Source organism: Caloenas nicobarica, chromosome 1 (genome assembly GCF_036013445.1).
Source record: "Caloenas nicobarica isolate bCalNic1 chromosome 1, bCalNic1.hap1, whole genome shotgun sequence".
Classification (NCBI taxonomy): Eukaryota; Metazoa; Chordata; class Aves; order Columbiformes; family Columbidae; genus Caloenas; species Caloenas nicobarica.
The window spans coordinates 196526348-196544221 of NC_088245.1; the positions used below are offsets into that span (position 1 = coordinate 196526348).

The window sequence follows — 17874 nt, forward strand, 5'->3', positions numbered from 1 at the left end:
TTGACTGCCCCTAATGACCCTCTTATCCTTGATATGTCTTAAGATGGCCCAAGGATAAGGTGTTCCATCACTTTCCCAGGGATGGAGGTGAGGCTGACCAGTCTATAGTTACCCGGGTCCTCCTTCTTGCCCTTTTTGAAGACCGGAGTGACATTTGTTTTCCTCCAGTCCTCAGACACCTCTCCCGTTTCCCAAGACTTGGCAAAGATGATGGAGAGTGGTCCAGCAGTGACTTCAGCCAGCTCCCTCAGCACCCGCGGGTGCATCCCATCTGGACCCACAGATTTATGGATGTCCAGATTGCTTAACTGGTCCCTAACCCAGTCCTCATCAACTAAGGCAAACTCCTCCATTGCCCTGCCTTCCTCTGGGGCCTCAGGGGTACGGGGCTCCTCAGGACAGCCTCTGGCAGAGTAGACAGAGACAAAGAAGGCATTCAGTAATTCTGCCTTCTCTGTATCTTCTGTCACCAGGGCACCCACCCCGTTCATCAGTGGGCCTACATTGCCTCTGGTGTTAGTTTTATCTGCCATGTATTTGAAGAAGCTCTTCCTGTTGTCCTTGACCCCTCTTGCCAGGTTTAACTCTAAGGAGGCCTTAGCTTTCCTAGTTGCCTCCCTACATCCTCTGACAACAGCCTTATATTCTTCCCAAGTGGCCAGCCCCTTCTTCCATGATTTGTAAACCCTCCTCTTCCACTTGAGTTTGCCCAGCAGTTCCCTGTTTAACCACACAGGTCTCCTGGCTTCCTTCCTTGACTTCCTGCGCATTGGGATGCACTGAACGGTTCAGTTCAAAACGGTTCAGATAAAACAGCACTCATATGCAAAGATCTAAGAACTCTGTCCTAGACTGAACATCAGCTCTTCCCCTGCTTCCACAAAGAATCTTACCTCAGAAGCACTTCAGTGTAACCAATATCTATTATGAACTGCTATTATTTACTATTCCATTTTGATTTTTTTTTCCTCCCATGGTTTTTCTCTCTCATGTACCAAGCCTCACCTATAAAGACGGTTAAAAAAAAATCTAGTATGCATCTTGCTAATAAACTTCCCAAGACTAAGGTTGGATTAAACCCCAGATCTGATCTTTAAATTAGACAGATAGCAAACTGAGAAACTCAGTCTGGACATCTAGCACAGACATCTATGGCACAAGGCAAAAGGAGACTTTCAACATCAGATACAGAAGCTAGCCAGGGAAGGTATGAGTTATATGTCCAAGAGAAGCTCTGTCAAGGGAGATACTTGCTACAGCTAGGAACTTGCATGGATCTTGGATTGATTAGGACATGGTGCAAGGAAACAAACACTGTTGCCTGCATTCCGTAGAGAGTGGTAGAAATTATAATACCTAAAACCACGACCTACTTTAAAGAAAGGTCTCAAAGTAGTGATTTTCCTGCTAATTCAGATAACTCTACCTTTCTCAAATACAGTTATGGACATTAGTAAGATACTAAAAAGTAACAAGTGGAGCACAATATAACCTGTTTGCTATTTCCTAACAAACTTGACTGGGAAATTTGCCCTTGTGTCATTTCTGCTCTAAACCACCATTTCACTTGCCATGGAAACACCTGGTGATTGAAGAATGCATTCATTGTTTTCCACGATACAGGCCATCTGAGTCTTTAAGTCTCCAAAGTATCTTTCCTAAATTTGTGTCCAAAACCAAACAATGCAGCCAAGTTCTTTTGTGAAAGGCTAATACCCCTTTTTCTTTGCATTCTGTTTCAAATACTGTATTTATGAAGATGGAGGAACTCATTCAGAAGTCCCCAGTCTTGCAAAGGCACAACAAAGTTCTACCTAACAGAGTCAGTCAAGTGGATCTTGCAGTCAAATTGAGTTTCTCTGAAACGATGATGAATCAAAGTACAATTGCTGCCCACAATGTCTATTTCACAAATTTTATTAAAATGACAGAAAAAATACCTCTTGGAAAGTCTATTTCAATATCAAGGTCTGGTTCATATGGAACATCGGGCAAGTTGGTCTGTGCCTCTGTTTCCGAGTTTTGTAGATTTGACTCAACTATCACACCTGTAAATAAAAATAAATAAAATTTTAAAAAAGAAAAACCTCTCGTATTTTAACCAACACATGAATTAGTCAAAACAGGGCAGATTTAGAACATTAGAAGTTGAGTGGTTCTAAAGCTGTTTGTTCTGTTCATCACCATCCTAGGTTTCACTGTTCTTGGGATCTCAGATTTACTTCTCCAATCTGATTTCCTTCAAACAGAAAAGACACTTACTCGCCCATCTGTCCTTCATTAAGATGAGTCAGCAAAACACATGTAGACAGAATCAAATACTTCGGAATCTGGATCATATCAACCAACTCAAACAAGTGTGAGAAACCTATCTATTTTTCTACTCAATTCTGTCTGCAACAGAACAGACTTTCAAATCTGTGAAAGAGATGCTACAAAAGCAAACAAAGAAGGCAGGCAGAGAGAAACAAAAGCTTGACCTCTTTCAAACTTCTGGCAAAGAGAAACTTCTCCAAATTCAGTTCTCTGCGAACAAGCAAGCTCTGATCCCATATATCTACTCATTCCGCTAACTGCGCTTCGGAAAAGAGAGCAAGGATCTGCAAATGACAAGCTTGCAGCACTACCAGAGATGTCCAGCTTTAGTGAGGGTATGGCAACAGTTTGGAAAACAATAAGCCTCCTGGGACTGCAGCACGACTGGCCTTCTATACATCAGGCCTAAAGCGTAAGTTCATGTCATTTATCAACATCCTTTGAGACATGTTGAAAGAGCTTGAAAAAAAATGCAAAATTTCACCTAAGTCATGGAAAAACCTTAAAATCTTAATTTTAGAAGAGAAGGCAAATTCTTCTGGGAAGATACAGAAGAGACTTGAGGATTTTGGCAGGTAGAGCCAAGGAAGAGAGGCAAAGAGGTATGTGTACTGTGAAAATATCTTTACAGCGTATGCGAGACTTTTTGATCCTCAGCTGTAAAGTTGTTCCAGACAGATGTCTCCTTTTAGGTGAGCTGGTGGGATGACAAGTCATTCCAGCATCACAACCCCAATGACCTGTCAGTTGACGCACTACTGTCTTCAAAGGGATGATACTTGAATATCAGGATCAATCAAGAGCCAAAGCATCATTAGGTCATCTGGTTTTGTTGACCACAGTCCGCTTGTGAAACATACGCTTCTCTTAGTTTTAACAGTTCCCACTTCCCCACATGCAATGTAAAAATGTGCCTAGTAACGTGTTACTACAAGGAGATCAGATCCCTGTCATATCCCACCTTGTTCAGAAAAAGTTATGTTCACACCTGTAAGACACAGTTACAGAGATCACTTTCCCTAAATTTTTGACTTGAGTTTTTCTGGGAGGAAGAATGGATTTGGTATGGCTTGGTTTGACTTATGTTGAGAAGAAAACATGTGTGTGCAACCCTGGATACGACTGTTTTTTAAAGACTAAGGTCAGGTACAGCATACTGAGGTCACACAACAGACTTCAGAAGTTTTTCTGTATTTCAAATGTGCTAAGATGATCTTTAAATAACTAAGATTCCAACTTAATATAAGAACTCAATAATAGCACTGTTGTACTTAAACAACCTTTCCCTAAAATAAAAAAATAAAAAACCTAACCCTTCTCTTGATTCATGCACACAACCCCAGAACTCCAAAGAGTCGACAACTCGGGAAGAAACTCACCGGCCACATCAGAAGTTTCAGCTTTTCCATCATGTTCAGGTACCATCCCTGATAAGTTCAGTAGCTCAGTTTCCAGAGGATTCGAGGGCACTTTTCCCCTCAGCTCTTCTATTGCTGCAAAGATTTTCTCACTGCTATCCAGAGTAGTGGGCAAGAAAACTGGAACTGGCACCTATGCAGACAGGAAAGAAGAGATAGATAGTAAAGAAAAAATGCTGCAGCAAAGCATAAACAGCAGTCAACACAGAAGCAAACTCTATACCCCTCTTCTAAAAGACAGAGTTAATACAGATTAGAAACATATCACTTCAGTGTGAGCTAACAAAAGAGTGCTGACAGGTTAAAAAATTCAATATAAATGATTGAGAACAGAAGGGAAAGCAGGAAAATACAGAAAAAAATCAAATATGACAAAATATAGAGAGTCAAAGTAAGGACAGAAGGGACTCTGGAGCTTCAAACCTGTCTGACTATAGCTTCAGACTAACAGTTTAGACAAATCAGCATCCTGGGTTGGTGGCTTGCTTGTGAAACACAGAACTTTTGGAATTCATTTTTTTCCCCACCATTTGGATTAGATTTGGCACATAAGTGATACCAAATTTAACTTACATATATTTTCTTTTGCTGGTACAAGGTTCGCTTTGTTTTACTTCTCTTCATTCTGTTTATCCCACTCAGCCACCCCTCTCCAACACAATCCTTCAGTTTCCCCCTTACCACAACAAACCTCGCTGGTTTATGCTTATTCAGCAAACTCAAAAGTATCACTCGGAATCGTTTCTAAAAAGCTCAGCAGCACAAGATTTTCCTACTGAAAGCAGGCAGACAGGTCCTAAGGAACAATCAGGAAATTAAGTGCCACTGTTGGATTTCTAATGCTTTGTCAGCAAGTGGTGCTGCCGCATCCTGCAATCCTTCAGATGGGCCAGAACGACAACAATCAACACCACACGGATGTGAAAAGATGCCAATTTAAAAACTGAAGTCTCACTTACAGGAACAGGAACTGTTGTAGGAACAGGAACATTTTGACTATACATGTTCATAGGCACTGGAACGTAGACAGGTACAGGAATAGGCACTGGGACATATTCTTTTTTCCAATCATCTTCTATTAAAAGAAAAAAGAAAAAGGCAAACACTGCCAGGTACTTAAATATATTTTACACCTGCAGTTTAGGGAAAAAATCAGAATATTTGCAATATGTTCCAAGTCAGTAACCGTTAAAAAAATTTGCAATGAAGAAATGAATACAGTTCAAGAGTTACCTGTCTGACAAGATTTTGTCTGCATATGAGGTTTACAGTATGTGGCTTTTGTCATTGTCAAAGGCTTGCAAAGAACTGCCTTGTTCTTCATTTCTCTGTTAGGTGTTGGAGAAGGTGGCGGTGCTGAGCCCTATGGACAAACAAACGAAAGAGAATGTGCTGTTGCACCACACTGATTTCAAGTTCTTTATTTAATCTATCAGTTGATACTTTTCATATAAAAGCTAATGAACAGGAAGCTCATAACAGCACCAAATATTATTCTTTAATTGCAAGCTGTTCTACATTTCTAGCAATGAGCTGAGCTGCCACTGCCAGGAACATAACAGTTGTATTTTGCACAGTCAGGGCTACTACTTTGATTAACAACTTCTGGCTCATTTGCCTTTTTTTTCTTTTCTTTTTTTGTGTAATTTACAATACTGTTAAGATATTATTTTTACATTCTTGTTTAAATGAAAGTGTCATTTAAGCTCTAAGTTAAAAATAATTGTAGCTGTAAAAAGAATTCACTATAAGTAACATATGAAACTTTTGGCTCAAGGTCTAACCTTCTTGAACTATACTATAATCCAAAGATCATATTTTTTAAAACGCATGCCTAAATGAAATTTCGCTAAATAAGTTTTTAATGCCTAAAGTATGAACTCCGAGCTCCCCCTGCTGGCTCTACAACAGTGACAACAAATATTTGGGGACACCACATAATGCTCCAACTGCATCCCCACAGTAAAAAAGTAAAAAACCTCTTGTTCCAGACATGGTTTTTGTCCCCTAGCACCTGTTTTAGAACCTGATTTAAGAAACAGGCTGTCACTTTTATCTGGTAATATGTAGTAAGACTAGTCCCACATATCCTTTTAAATATGGAAAGTCAAGTCTTAGGAACAGTAGGAGACTACTTCACAGAGGAGTGCACTTTTAAAATATATTAAAAAATACAGTATCACACATACCTTTTATATGATCTTTAAAAATTTATGGACTGAATATCACTAAACATAAAATAGTATGTTTGTAATATGACAGTTTAGCTTGTCTGATGTCTAGTTAACTAAGCAATCTTATTTTCTGTGTTTTTCATTAATATATTTTATAATGCCATCAAATACTTCCACTCAAATCTAGGATTTACCTTGGAGAAGCCTATTCACATTAAAAAGGTGAGTCAATTTTATCATGGAAAAATGGGCAGTTCTGAGATCTTCCAAGTGACAAACAAACCAAAACAAACCTAAGTTTCAAACAAAATACACTAAGCTAACTGAAAAAAAACCCAACAGAAAAGAACAAAAAAACCACCACCACCACCACCAAACTTTTGACAGGCTGACAAAACCTGGCACTCCAAAGGAAGGCTGCTGCTCCACTCGTGATCCCACCCACCCAGACAAACCTGCACAAGGTTACGCTTCCCTCCTCTGCCACCTGCAAAGTCAGTCAGACCTCGAGCACCAATTTTTCTGCTCTTGGGAATTGTAAGTTAAGACCCAAAGCTTTATTTTCAGTCTTTCAAAGCTGAGATATAACCTTAGTATTTTAATCGACCAGTGAAATTATCTTCTTTTTCTACACTCAATAAATACCCCTTATTAGTCTAAACATGTGAACAAAATGCACATAGTTTGTGGATTAACTTTTAACCAACACTTTCATGGACTATAGACATAAAATACATGGCTGATGATTTGATTTCCCAGAAGATACTGAAAAGACAAAATATGAACATCCAAAAATTTAATTTCAACTACTGACTCCATAAATTTAGCTTAGTATCATTCAAAGTTACTATTTTTTAAAAATAACATCCCTTTAAGCTACCACAATCTTACATTTTAAATATATCTAATTCTGTTACAAATATGTTAAATTTATGTACTTACTGTTAGTTTTGTTCGGGGGGTTTGACAGCCCTGATCTAAAAATGTAAGAAGACATTTTTAGAAATTTCTTCCTCTTTTTCAGAATCAAAGAAAATTTCAGTGAGCAACTCAGACAACATCTGTCATCAGGATAACATTGAATTAATGGCACTGATTAGTACTGTATCACAGGTGAGAACTGCACATAAGACTTTGCATTTGTAGGCATCTCACTACACCAGCATTGAACCACACACAAAGGCAAATGCTAAATCAATGCTCTATCCAGATGTGAATATAGTCTCTTCCAGAAAAGTAATGACCAAAATGTTCAAATATTAAAATGGCCATACAAAGAAGTTGTGTTGCTATAATTACACTAATTAAAAAAGATAATTTATTTGAACTTTGCCTGACTTGCCATTTAAATCACATAAACATGCATTCAGCCCCCATCACCAAATTTAAATGGTACCTATTGCCAACAAGAAAAAAAGAGAGACAATATATTCCTCTTATCTAGATACTTTCATTCCATTCTCGTTTAGTTTCATTTCATTTATTTCAATTCCATTTAATTTATTTTTTCATTCATCGTGCATTTATCTGTTCTGTGACCAAAACACATTTTGAAAAGAAATGTTTCCACAGAGCAAGTAATGACAAACCAGAGCACAACGAAAGAGGAAAATATTTTCTGTCCCCATGATGATGTGAAATGAAAATTATGCTTAACCTAAAAAGATCTGTTTTTTGAAAAGCGAATTCAAAACTGTTTGATTACGTGACAATGTTTCAGCTCTTGAAAAAGCAATCAAGAGCTAAGATAAAAAATAGCAAGCAGCTCAATGATGTCTCTGAAAATAAAAGAAAAAAGGGTAATCTCTAACACGGTTTATTACAACAAATGAATAATTCACACAGCTTTAAATTTTTCATTTAAAGGAAGCATCTTGTTTGCCATTTAGCAGCCATAAAGCAGCACGTACCGTAGTGTAAGTTCTCGGGTCCTTTTTGGGTTGCCAGATTTGGTTCGTTTTGTTGACAGTAGAAACGGAGCAAACAGTGCTGATCACAGAAGTGTTTCATTTCACCACGCCACTGCACTTTCTCTTTGAGAGTTCCTTGAGATTTACAACAGTCACATCGTGCAGCCTTAATGCAAAGGAAGATTTTGACATTTTTAAACAAGCCTTGGAAAAAAATTATTTCTACATTTTAAAAGGTTATGTTTTTAAGAGTACTAAAGAATCATTACTGCTACAGTTAAGTCTCGCTCATGTAGGCTCCACGGTAGTTACCCTGCCTTATAACCCGTGTGTACAGGCACACCTGCCACTTTGCTTTCAATTGTCTGCTGGGGTTAACATGCAGAATCAATCTGCTTTGTTTCACTAAGTCTTTACTAAGTCTTTAAAAATTGCTCATTTCTAGACAGTCAGCAAAAAAATGATTTCTATGTATCAATTTTAATTAATTTCACTGAAGCATTTTGCAAAACAAGAGCAGAAAGTGACGGAGGCTCTTTAAGGACTCGCTTGAACTGAGGACGAGTTGTTTTTTCCCCCCAAAGTTTGGTGGTTTGAGTTTTAAGTCATAACAGAATCACTTCTCTAGGTATCACATCAGAGCCCTTTAGTGTAAATAATTTTAATATTCTCATTATTTCAGTAGTTCAACAACAATTCTAGTTTCCAATTATTTAGTTCATAAAGAACAGTAGCGCTCAAACCAAAGAAGTTTCCACAAAGTCTAGTTAGCATATAACCCGAAACTCAAAACTTCAATCTTCTGTACGCCTCAATAAACATTTAAGTAACATATCTTTCACCAGCCTACATGATAATTTCATGAGGTATCACTAAGAAAGACTTTGTTTTTCTCCAAAATAGATTCCACTGAATTTAACCAGCCATGTTATAAATTATTATCTGAACAGTGGTAGCCCCAGTTTAAGATCTTCAAGTAAGCAAAGAATTGTTTGCACTGCTGCTCCCCTTGATGTTGCTTGCAACCTCCATCCTAAAGCAGTCCTTAAAAAAAAAAAAGCTTTATGGATGCTCAGGAATCAAAAATAAGTCAACCTGATATTATAGCCAGGAGAGGAAGACAGAAATTATGATAATATGCAACATAAAACATTAATACGTAAAACCATACACAACATTGCAATTATGCACAAGGCTCTGATGGCTAAAAAAAAAGTCGAAGTGTAGTTCTCATGATTCAAAAAGAAGTATGAACAGGCCAATTAATTCAAATTTTAAAAGTAATTAAATGTTGAATTCCTTCTCTGTACTTGAACAGTCCAGCACCATCCTCTGGCAATGTAGAAAATTCAGCTCTCGATTGTAACTTTCAAATATTTAAGCTGCTATAGAGTGAGTCTCAGCTCTAAGGGTATAACCAGCTTTAAACTGGGAGCAATTAAAGCCACGGTTTCAGGATCACCTCACGCTAATCACCAGGTGCCTCTGGAAGGGCAGGTACGTCTGGTCCCCCTCCTCCGTGCAGGGTCTGCAGTGATGCTTCTGCACCCACAGGCACCCCGCAGCACCGCGTCACCTCCGGCCTCCCTCCGGTTTTGTTCTGTTTGTCACTTTGACTTTCTGCTGATGCTGATCCATGGTTCGTTTTGCAGCAGAGTGGGACAAAACAGCAAGAAAGTTGTATTCTTGGAAAGAAGTGGGGAAGAAGATGAAGTGTGGAGTGTCGACAAAATAGCCTAGATTTATCAGTTTGGGGAAACTGCAAATTCACAGCTTTAATGCAAATGCATCTTCCAAAGCCAGCAAATGGCTGAAATACCAGTAGAAAAAAACCATATAATTCACTCTATTCTGACCTGCTGCACACCGCTTGACTATCAACGCGTCACTCTCTGCTCCATTTTCCCTCTCCTTCAAACAAAGAAAACGGTGATGAATCTTGTCAAGATACAGCAACTACAGCCTTCCTGCGACTGTTTTCTCCCTTTCCTGGTTCTGTTGTTTAGGCCTCTGAATAAGCGTATTATTGTCTCTCCTGGGCTGCTGCTAAGGTATTGAGGTGAAAAAAATTTGGTTTACTTCCATGTGGGAATTATGATTCCTTAGCAAGTCCAAGATTCCTTTGTAAGGATGCTTCACTACTTATCCCTACACTTGCTACACCGTCATTCTACCATTTCCACAGTCATGCTTGTAGCCAATACTACACACCCTTCCATGCACTCGAGTTTCCTACTAGCTGCTTGCACTCCACACTTCCCTGACCATGAAATTAACTGAAAACAAAAGCGTAACAATGATTTTCTGCTCGCTCCTTCCTTCGGGGCACTGGCACTATATGCTGATTGAATCTCCAAAATACCTGCTTTCAAGTCTGCTCTACCTCTCTGTTTCCAGAAGTCCATCTCTGTGCACCACTTGAATGTAACTCCTCTGCCACTCATGACTGTTGGTCCAATTCTCTTCCCATGTCCAACTTCAACATGTTCAAATGGGCATAGTGATTAGTACAAATCACTTATGTTTGCCCCAAACATGGTTTAAAAACAAAGTTTTCACATGTGGGGCTTTTATTTACGTTTTTAGTCGTCGAATGACCAACCCCTAAATACTCTCCAGTGGTTTGGACTGGTATTAATCTGACCTAATCTTAGCTGGCTATTTTGAGTTCAATCCACGATAAATAGGAAGCAAGAGATGTTACAAGAGTGAGTGACTGTAAGAGGAAGGAGATGAACCGTTCTGCAACAGTACCTGTTTTAAATTGGGATGCCTAACTATGCAATGGCTGAATTCAGACAAGAGAAATTCCACAAGGTTGTCTTGCTGCCTTTACTATTTAGATTAACGCTGGCTCCATTGTTTCAGCTTTTACCACTGTTGACCACCACTGCCTTCCGGGCTCACCAGCCACAAACATTTTTCTATGCCTTACACTGTAGTTCCCCACCTCCTCAAGTCTATGTGGAACACATCTGACCTCCACTGAATATACAGTCATCAACATACCTGCTCAGTCCAACCAATATTCCACTGTAACCTTGAATGACCTGTAAGCACACATCAGCTGTAGTATTTTCAGCAATGTTTCACAAGGTATATTTAAAGAAATAGATTTCTATCCTGTTCTCAGAACTGTATACTCTTTTTCAAGGTACTTTCAATGTTCTAGTGTAAGTAACATCAAGTGATTGAAACTGCCATCAAGCATCAGGTTACTAAAATATCTGTATCAAAATTTTGCAGGCATTTTTCAGATAAACATCCAAACCACGGCATGTATTTGAAGTTTACAGAAGAAGCTCAAATAACTTAGGTAGCTAACCTCAAGACAACAAAAATGTTACCTCTTGTCTTAGAGGTGCATGGACACCATACAGTAGAAATTTCCTCAGAACTTGGCACCAACTGGTAACTGTAGCTGTCACCCAACAGATCATTAGGACTGAAATATTCTTTTACATTTCAATCCCTCATATTAGGTTTGAAGAAAACTTTTAAGTCAGTCTGATGTGCTTCTAATACATCTAAATAACAGTCTGTTGTGCTTTTATTACTACCTTCTTCTGGCTTTTTGAGAAGAGAATTTTGGCATTCAGGGAAGCTCTCCTATGATACTTAATTATTTTTAAAAGTTAAGATGTTTTCCAGATAATACTACATGAGAAAGATGTGTCTATAAAAAAAAGTAGACAAAGAAGATGGAGACAAACACTTGTTTAATGAACACAATGTTGGTGTTAAAACATTACTGGGTTATTGCTACTTATTTCTCTTCACGTATACATTCATTGAAACTCCAAAATAACAGTGGACATTGCATAAATGAGACAAAGCTCATACATATGTAACTATTCTTTTACGAAGCTAACAGACAAAACAGCAAATGAAGTACAAATTTGGGGAGGGGTCCATATCTATTTTGTCTTCCTATATTCTGATCATTATCTATTTATGGCTAGGTAAGAACATCAGCTAACAATGCACTACCAAATCAAGGTATCTGGAGTGACTTCTTATAAAAGAGGGAGAAATTACCAGAAAGGATGTAATGGAAAAAAAAAAAAAAGACGACAATTTTAGCAAAACACACAACTTTCCAAAACCTACTATTACATGTCTTCCCTATGTAATAAACCCCAAACTTTTATAATCAGAATTGAATTAGGAAATGGCTTTAAGAAGTATTTGGGAAAGAAAAAAAATGACAATTAACAATTCAACATCACTTAACACTAATTCCACTACCAAGCTTAAGATTCAAAAAGTAAAAATATCTACCACTTCAGTATCATCAAAAGTATCAAAAGTCACTAGTTACCAGCAAGTCTGTTTATATGAAATTGCCTTTTCATGGCATCACGTCTCACTTTCCTGTACCCCAGTACCAACAGGATTTCTTAAACAACTTAATGGGCCAATTAAATTATTATCTTATCCCATGGATCAGGAGGATAACCTGAAGTCAGAGTTTCCAAGTGGTTCTCAAACCTGATTCAGAGTACAAGCTTCCATAGAAGGTTAAGTATATGAAACTAGTTTGGTATGCACACCCTCAGGCTATATTCTTTCCTGAATTGCCAAGAGATTTCTAAGACACCCCAAAGCTTTATTATGTCCTCTGTCAGAAGGCACTTTTTATGCAGGGTTAAATTTCACCTCATACCCCAAGTTTTAAGGCATATAGGTTAAATATTATTGTATGAACATTTTAGTAAGTTTAAGAACTCCGCAGCCAAGCTTCATCACCCTGTTTTCACATTAGACATAAGAAATCCATCTGGTCTTCAGTAGTTTTTTTTCAGAAATGTCTAACAGGACCCTTCATACATTATTCAAAATAAAGACTTTACAATGTTTGGCTGTAGTGTTTCTGGAACCAGCCATTCCAAAATATCAGATACGTCTTCAGATTCAGTTCTTTTATAGTAGGTAGATCATCTTGAATTACAGGACTTGTATCTAGCCCTCTAGCATTTCAAGCTTTTTATTGCCTTCCAGGCTGTGCACAGGTAAGGTGATGAATTTTGTACTGTCTTTTTTTGCAATTGCATCCACAAGTGTAGTTCTTGTTTTGATATTATCAGTGCAGCTTTCCAGGATGTTCACACCAGAGATCAACTACTTTATCCATGCTACTAATCGCAGGTTAAACCCAGTCCAATTTCACCTTTATTTCTTTCAAAACATGAAAACAAAAAACCTCTTAACGTGAACTCTTTGCTGGTTGTGCTTCACAAGGTAGTTAAGCTTCCAGAGATTTAGAAACAGATGCCATCTGTTTGATTTAAACTTTTATTAGAAATCCATTTGGTCTTGCTTTTCACTTTGGCATCCTTTCCATTGGGGAATACTGAACAATCAAAGCCTCTGCAGTTCAAACTGTGGGAGAAGGGAAAAGGCAAAAAAGGAGGCAAAAACAGGAACAAGAAAGACTCTGCTAACCTAGTTTATCATCAGTCAACTCAAGGCTTCATTCAGTTGCTATTAACAGTGTTTTCAACATTCTGAATACCCATTTAAGAAGTTTTGACAAGAAAAATATGGCATCAATTGAGGAAAAAAAATGGAATTGTAAAATAACAAATATACATGGTAATTTCTTGTTTTTCTGTGATTTCCTTGCCAAATGAATTAATAAAATCAGATGGTAGAAATGCTGCTCTAAGAAAATTCAAGTGATGAAGGATTTGCTTATTGTGTAGCAAATGCTTTGCTGAAGTAAGCCATATTTGCTGCACAGTCCTTGAGACATCCTCACATGTGCATTTTTGGTTTTTTTAACTGTGGAGCTCTCGTCAAAAATTCTGAGTTACTTGCCTTGTAGTACCAGTCCTGAAATTTTTTACAGCACTCTTCACTGCAGAAATCTCTCACTACACCATCAAGTTCCTTAGTTGCTCCCTTTTTGCACAGCTGTGAGCAGTAATTACAAGTAACACATCTCAGTCCTAACCGTCTTGCAAAGTCTTGTTTATAAAGCAGCTTGCAGCCTGGAAACAGATTTTAAACATTAGGAACAAAGTAATTTTTACAGAGAGATAGCACAGTTAAGATTAAATATTGAAAATTAAATTAATAAACAACAGCTAACAATTGGGGCTTCAGCCAAATTCAGGTCACATAATGGACTATATTTCAAGACATTTTTACCTGAATACCTTTTGCTGCACAAATCTACAACTTTTTCAAAACATTATGCTTGAATCTGTGCTTATCAAAACCCTGAATAAACAATCAGAAAAAATACATAATTTTCTTTTCATATAGACCCATGCAAAAGCATTGACTTGGAATTACATTGCTCAGTGACCTATCCTCAGAACGCTAGATATCCAGACAATGATGAGAAGATATTTTATGCTAGACAACACTAGCCACTAAAACAATACACCTGTCTTCAAGGATCACCTTATTTCTATTACTACTTTCATTCATATTAATACAACAAACCACTTCAGACAACTCATTAATTTTTAAGAACACTAACGTACAAGATGACCTAAGAAATGAAGAGTTTCTTAAAAGATATAACTATAAAGTAAGCAATGATCAGTACTGAGGATAATTATGCAATGTTCGAGTTTACATGTGAATTTTGTGTAGGATTTGTATTCAATGAATTTTTTCTTTTCACATCAGGTTTGGGGGTTTTTTGCATTTGCTATGCAGTCATAATTTCAAGGTTGCCATAATGAGAGCTATATTCTTCAATAATCTGATCTTCCCTCAAGCAAATTAGAAAAGATTTTCTAACACAATAAATGCATTAAAATACGAATGCTGTAGCTATTACATAGGCTATTTTGAGAACAAAATGTATTTAAACTACCATGTATCTCTGTAATTGTGCTGATTTTACAGAAGAGAACAGTATGAGAAGATGAAGTAACTGTCTGTTTTAAGCACTGGAGGGATGAAAGAACATCTACAGAGACCTTCAATCTAAGGTACTGCGCCTGTTTTTATGATCTCCCACATATCACAGCACCACCAAGACCAGAACTCAACTCTTCCAAGTGCCTACGCTGCTCGGTGATATATAGTCTAACACAGTTATGAAACTTAATATGTAACATAGATGCTGCACTTCCTCTGGCACATAGAATACAAAAATACTATAATTATAAGGTATTCAGTAAATCCAATTAAATGAGTTGTGCTGCTATTAGGGTAGAATTTCACATGTGTAAAACTGAGATACTATTTAAAAATAACAACAAGCACAAGAATGCACGTGGAAGCTGCAGCAGACAGCATCTTCCAAAAGCAAGAGCTTTCACTTGTGATGCTATAAGGTTTGCTAACGAATTAAATTTGCTAGCAATGTCTAAAGAAGACAATTATAAAATATCGTACAAATCAGATACTGTAGGGAATAACTCTTCTAAACTGGGGTGGTTTTTTTAGTTATATATCTGATTGACAAGAAAATTTTAAAAATTACTAAGAGAATGGAAGTGCCAACTCAAGCAATCGTCCTTACAGTGCAACTGGTTTGGATGTTAAATACACTGCTCTGAAAGAAATAACAATCCTGAAGACAGCAGCGTGTGCAAGCTATTAATTAAAAGTATTCATTAAAGCACTGAAAATTTCTTGCCAGTATTTTTTCCTGCTGTCTGTATCTCTCATTACTGTACAGGGTATCAGATTGTTCCCACTACTTTACAATTCAGAGACAGCTCAGCACCACAATGTACCCTCCTCTTTGGCTGTGCCTTAGAAGAGCCACTCAGTGCTGCATCAACCTTTCAAGACCACAGACCAGTGGAAGTGCTCTACTACCAACCAGGTAAGCTACGTGCACCTGGCTAAACAATCTACAAAAAGGAATGGGCAAAACTGACATTTTTCTTGACTGCTAAACTATAGAAGTAAAATTGAAGAAGATACTGCTGTTGCATTAAAAAAAGTTATCAAGTAAGAAATTTTCCATCCTACAGTCAAACATCTCCCACTTCTCTGTGGCTCATGGAAAATAATAAGCAGTGAACATTAAGCAAAGGGAAACAAAAAGTCCAAAATTCCAGCCCTTAAGACTAAATGCCTGAAGAACATCTACTTTTTTAACAGATCACTGACTGCAAGGCTTCTTGCTGAAGAAGGCCTCTACAGAAGACAGAAAATCCATCTTTATAAAACTTTAGATGTTGACAGAAGATAGTTACAACCCTGAAGACTTCTAAATGGAAGTACAGGCTTCTCTTTCTACATCATCATGAGAAAAGTTCTTCATATTTGTCTGATACTTTTTTATGTGTTTGTAATATGTAACTTAATCCACCTGACCAGAGAACATTTGGCTGCTTCAGTATCTTGTCACTTCAGACAAAGCGAAAACAAAATACCTTTCTTTTTACAGGATGTATTTTAATTAGGTCCTTGGTACTCTGTGCATATCCAGGATATAACTTCTTATTCTAATGCTATAGCTTTGACTGGGATAGTGAGATTTCCTTTGAAGTATGGAAAAGGTATTTACCTCTAGCAAAACACATTCTGAGCTCAAATAATTTGCTCTTCACGGTTAATAATGTAAATCCTGAATCAACAGAGCAGTACCATCTATGCTGGCTTTGCGGATGTGACAAGAAGTGGGCTTTAACTGACAGTACATTGTGCATGAGTAGTACAAAAAGCACTGGTTGTCTGATCTTTCCAATATCAACACTAAAATCCTGAGGGTTTGCCCAGTCTAACTCCCTCAGGGACTTGGGGTTCATGAGTATAAGCGCTGCCTAATACAAACAGCTGACAGCCCTAACATTTTGTTCAAAAATATACAAGTAAAATCCTAAGCTCTTTGGGATTTCTCCTATAACACCAGACACACAAGTTACAGTGTGACCAGAAGAAAATTTCTAGTGCTTTGAAGTGATTCTACGAGAAAGTAACTCTTGATAAATTCAAAGAAAAATGTAAGTGCAGGTCATTTGGTTCAAGCTACACAGGTAAGCAATTATGTTCTTTAGCAAAGTTCTAACAGCAGACCAACCTGCAAGTCAATTGTCTTGGAAAGACCATTAAGAAACATTTTCAGACAATGTATCTCAACTCAAAATTTGAACCAGGAAAAAAGACAAGTGGCTGAGTACTTGTTAAATCATTGTAACATATCCTTAGTTATGCTACTAGAACTCTGGTTTCCAGGCAAAACCCAACACAAAAACCAACTCCTTCCAACAGCCCTGAACTCTGGTTTCCCACATGAACTGTAGAGAGAGGATAAGCATCTGAACAAATGCAACAGAGGTGTTCTGACAGGACAACATGGGAGCAGTTCCTCCAGACCTTTATTTCAGGCATGTTCCAGGTCAAGCGAGTTTCCCTTCTCTCGGCAGTCCCAAGAACTGCCAGGTCCAGCCCTGCAGAGCGACCCACGGTAGGAAATGCGCTTCACTTGGCTGTCTGCAGACTTGGTGCAAGCAAACCACTAAGAACCTGATCCTATTCCACCAGCAGTATCTATCTGAATTGTGGTATGTTCAGTACATTGACACATCAAGCAGCTGTGAAAAAAGAATGCTGATCTAAAAACACTTCCCAAGTCCTCAATGCCAGACTCTTTTTTACCACAGAGTATAACATTGTGGCAGATGCACTCGACTCCCCCTGCGACAAACATATTTCACAGAACTCAATTGTTCCATCCTAAAAATGATCAGTTTTTTACCTCTGAAAGGCTGTACTTGTTAGACTACCTTTCTCTTCCTTCAAGCTACATACAAGACTTGCTCTTCTCTCAATAACTTCAACTGTTATCCTTTAGCAACTTCATCTAGAGAAGAATAACAGCAGGCCTGTCATATCACAAGGCTGTAGTATCACGAAGCCCATAGCATTACAAGCTACGTGTTGAAAATTTGTGGAGTTATGTTCCATCCACATCTCTCTGCTGCCTTTTGTTGCCTCCCTCTGCACTCATTTGAATGCAACAGCCACCTCTTCCACATTCCTATATCCAGTGTCTCTGGCTTCACAGTAAACATCACTATCCTTAGGGAAACATGGAAAGTATCCAATTTTGGGTCTTGCTTAGATTACCATCAAAAC

The 17874-nt window shown here is 37.9% G+C and overlaps 1 protein-coding gene across 6 annotated transcripts in view; it reads right to left on the bottom strand.

Moving 5' to 3' along the window:
• Positions 1–17874, bottom strand: part of ZMYM2 (zinc finger MYM-type containing 2) — a 92784-nt gene that overhangs the window by 14535 nt on the left and 60375 nt on the right. For all 6 annotated transcript variants that reach the window (XM_065658108.1, XM_065658167.1, XM_065657838.1 and 3 more), the window contains 7 exons: positions 13639–13811; positions 7819–7984; positions 6851–6885; positions 4968–5097; positions 4694–4809; positions 3696–3867; positions 1941–2048 (listed from right to left, as the gene is read on the bottom strand). In XM_065658108.1, the coding sequence (XP_065514180.1) occupies positions 1941–2048; positions 3696–3867; positions 4694–4809; positions 4968–5097; positions 6851–6885; positions 7819–7984; positions 13639–13811 (900 nt within the window). The remainder of the gene's footprint in view (positions 1–1940; positions 2049–3695; positions 3868–4693; positions 4810–4967; positions 5098–6850; positions 6886–7818; positions 7985–13638; positions 13812–17874) is intronic.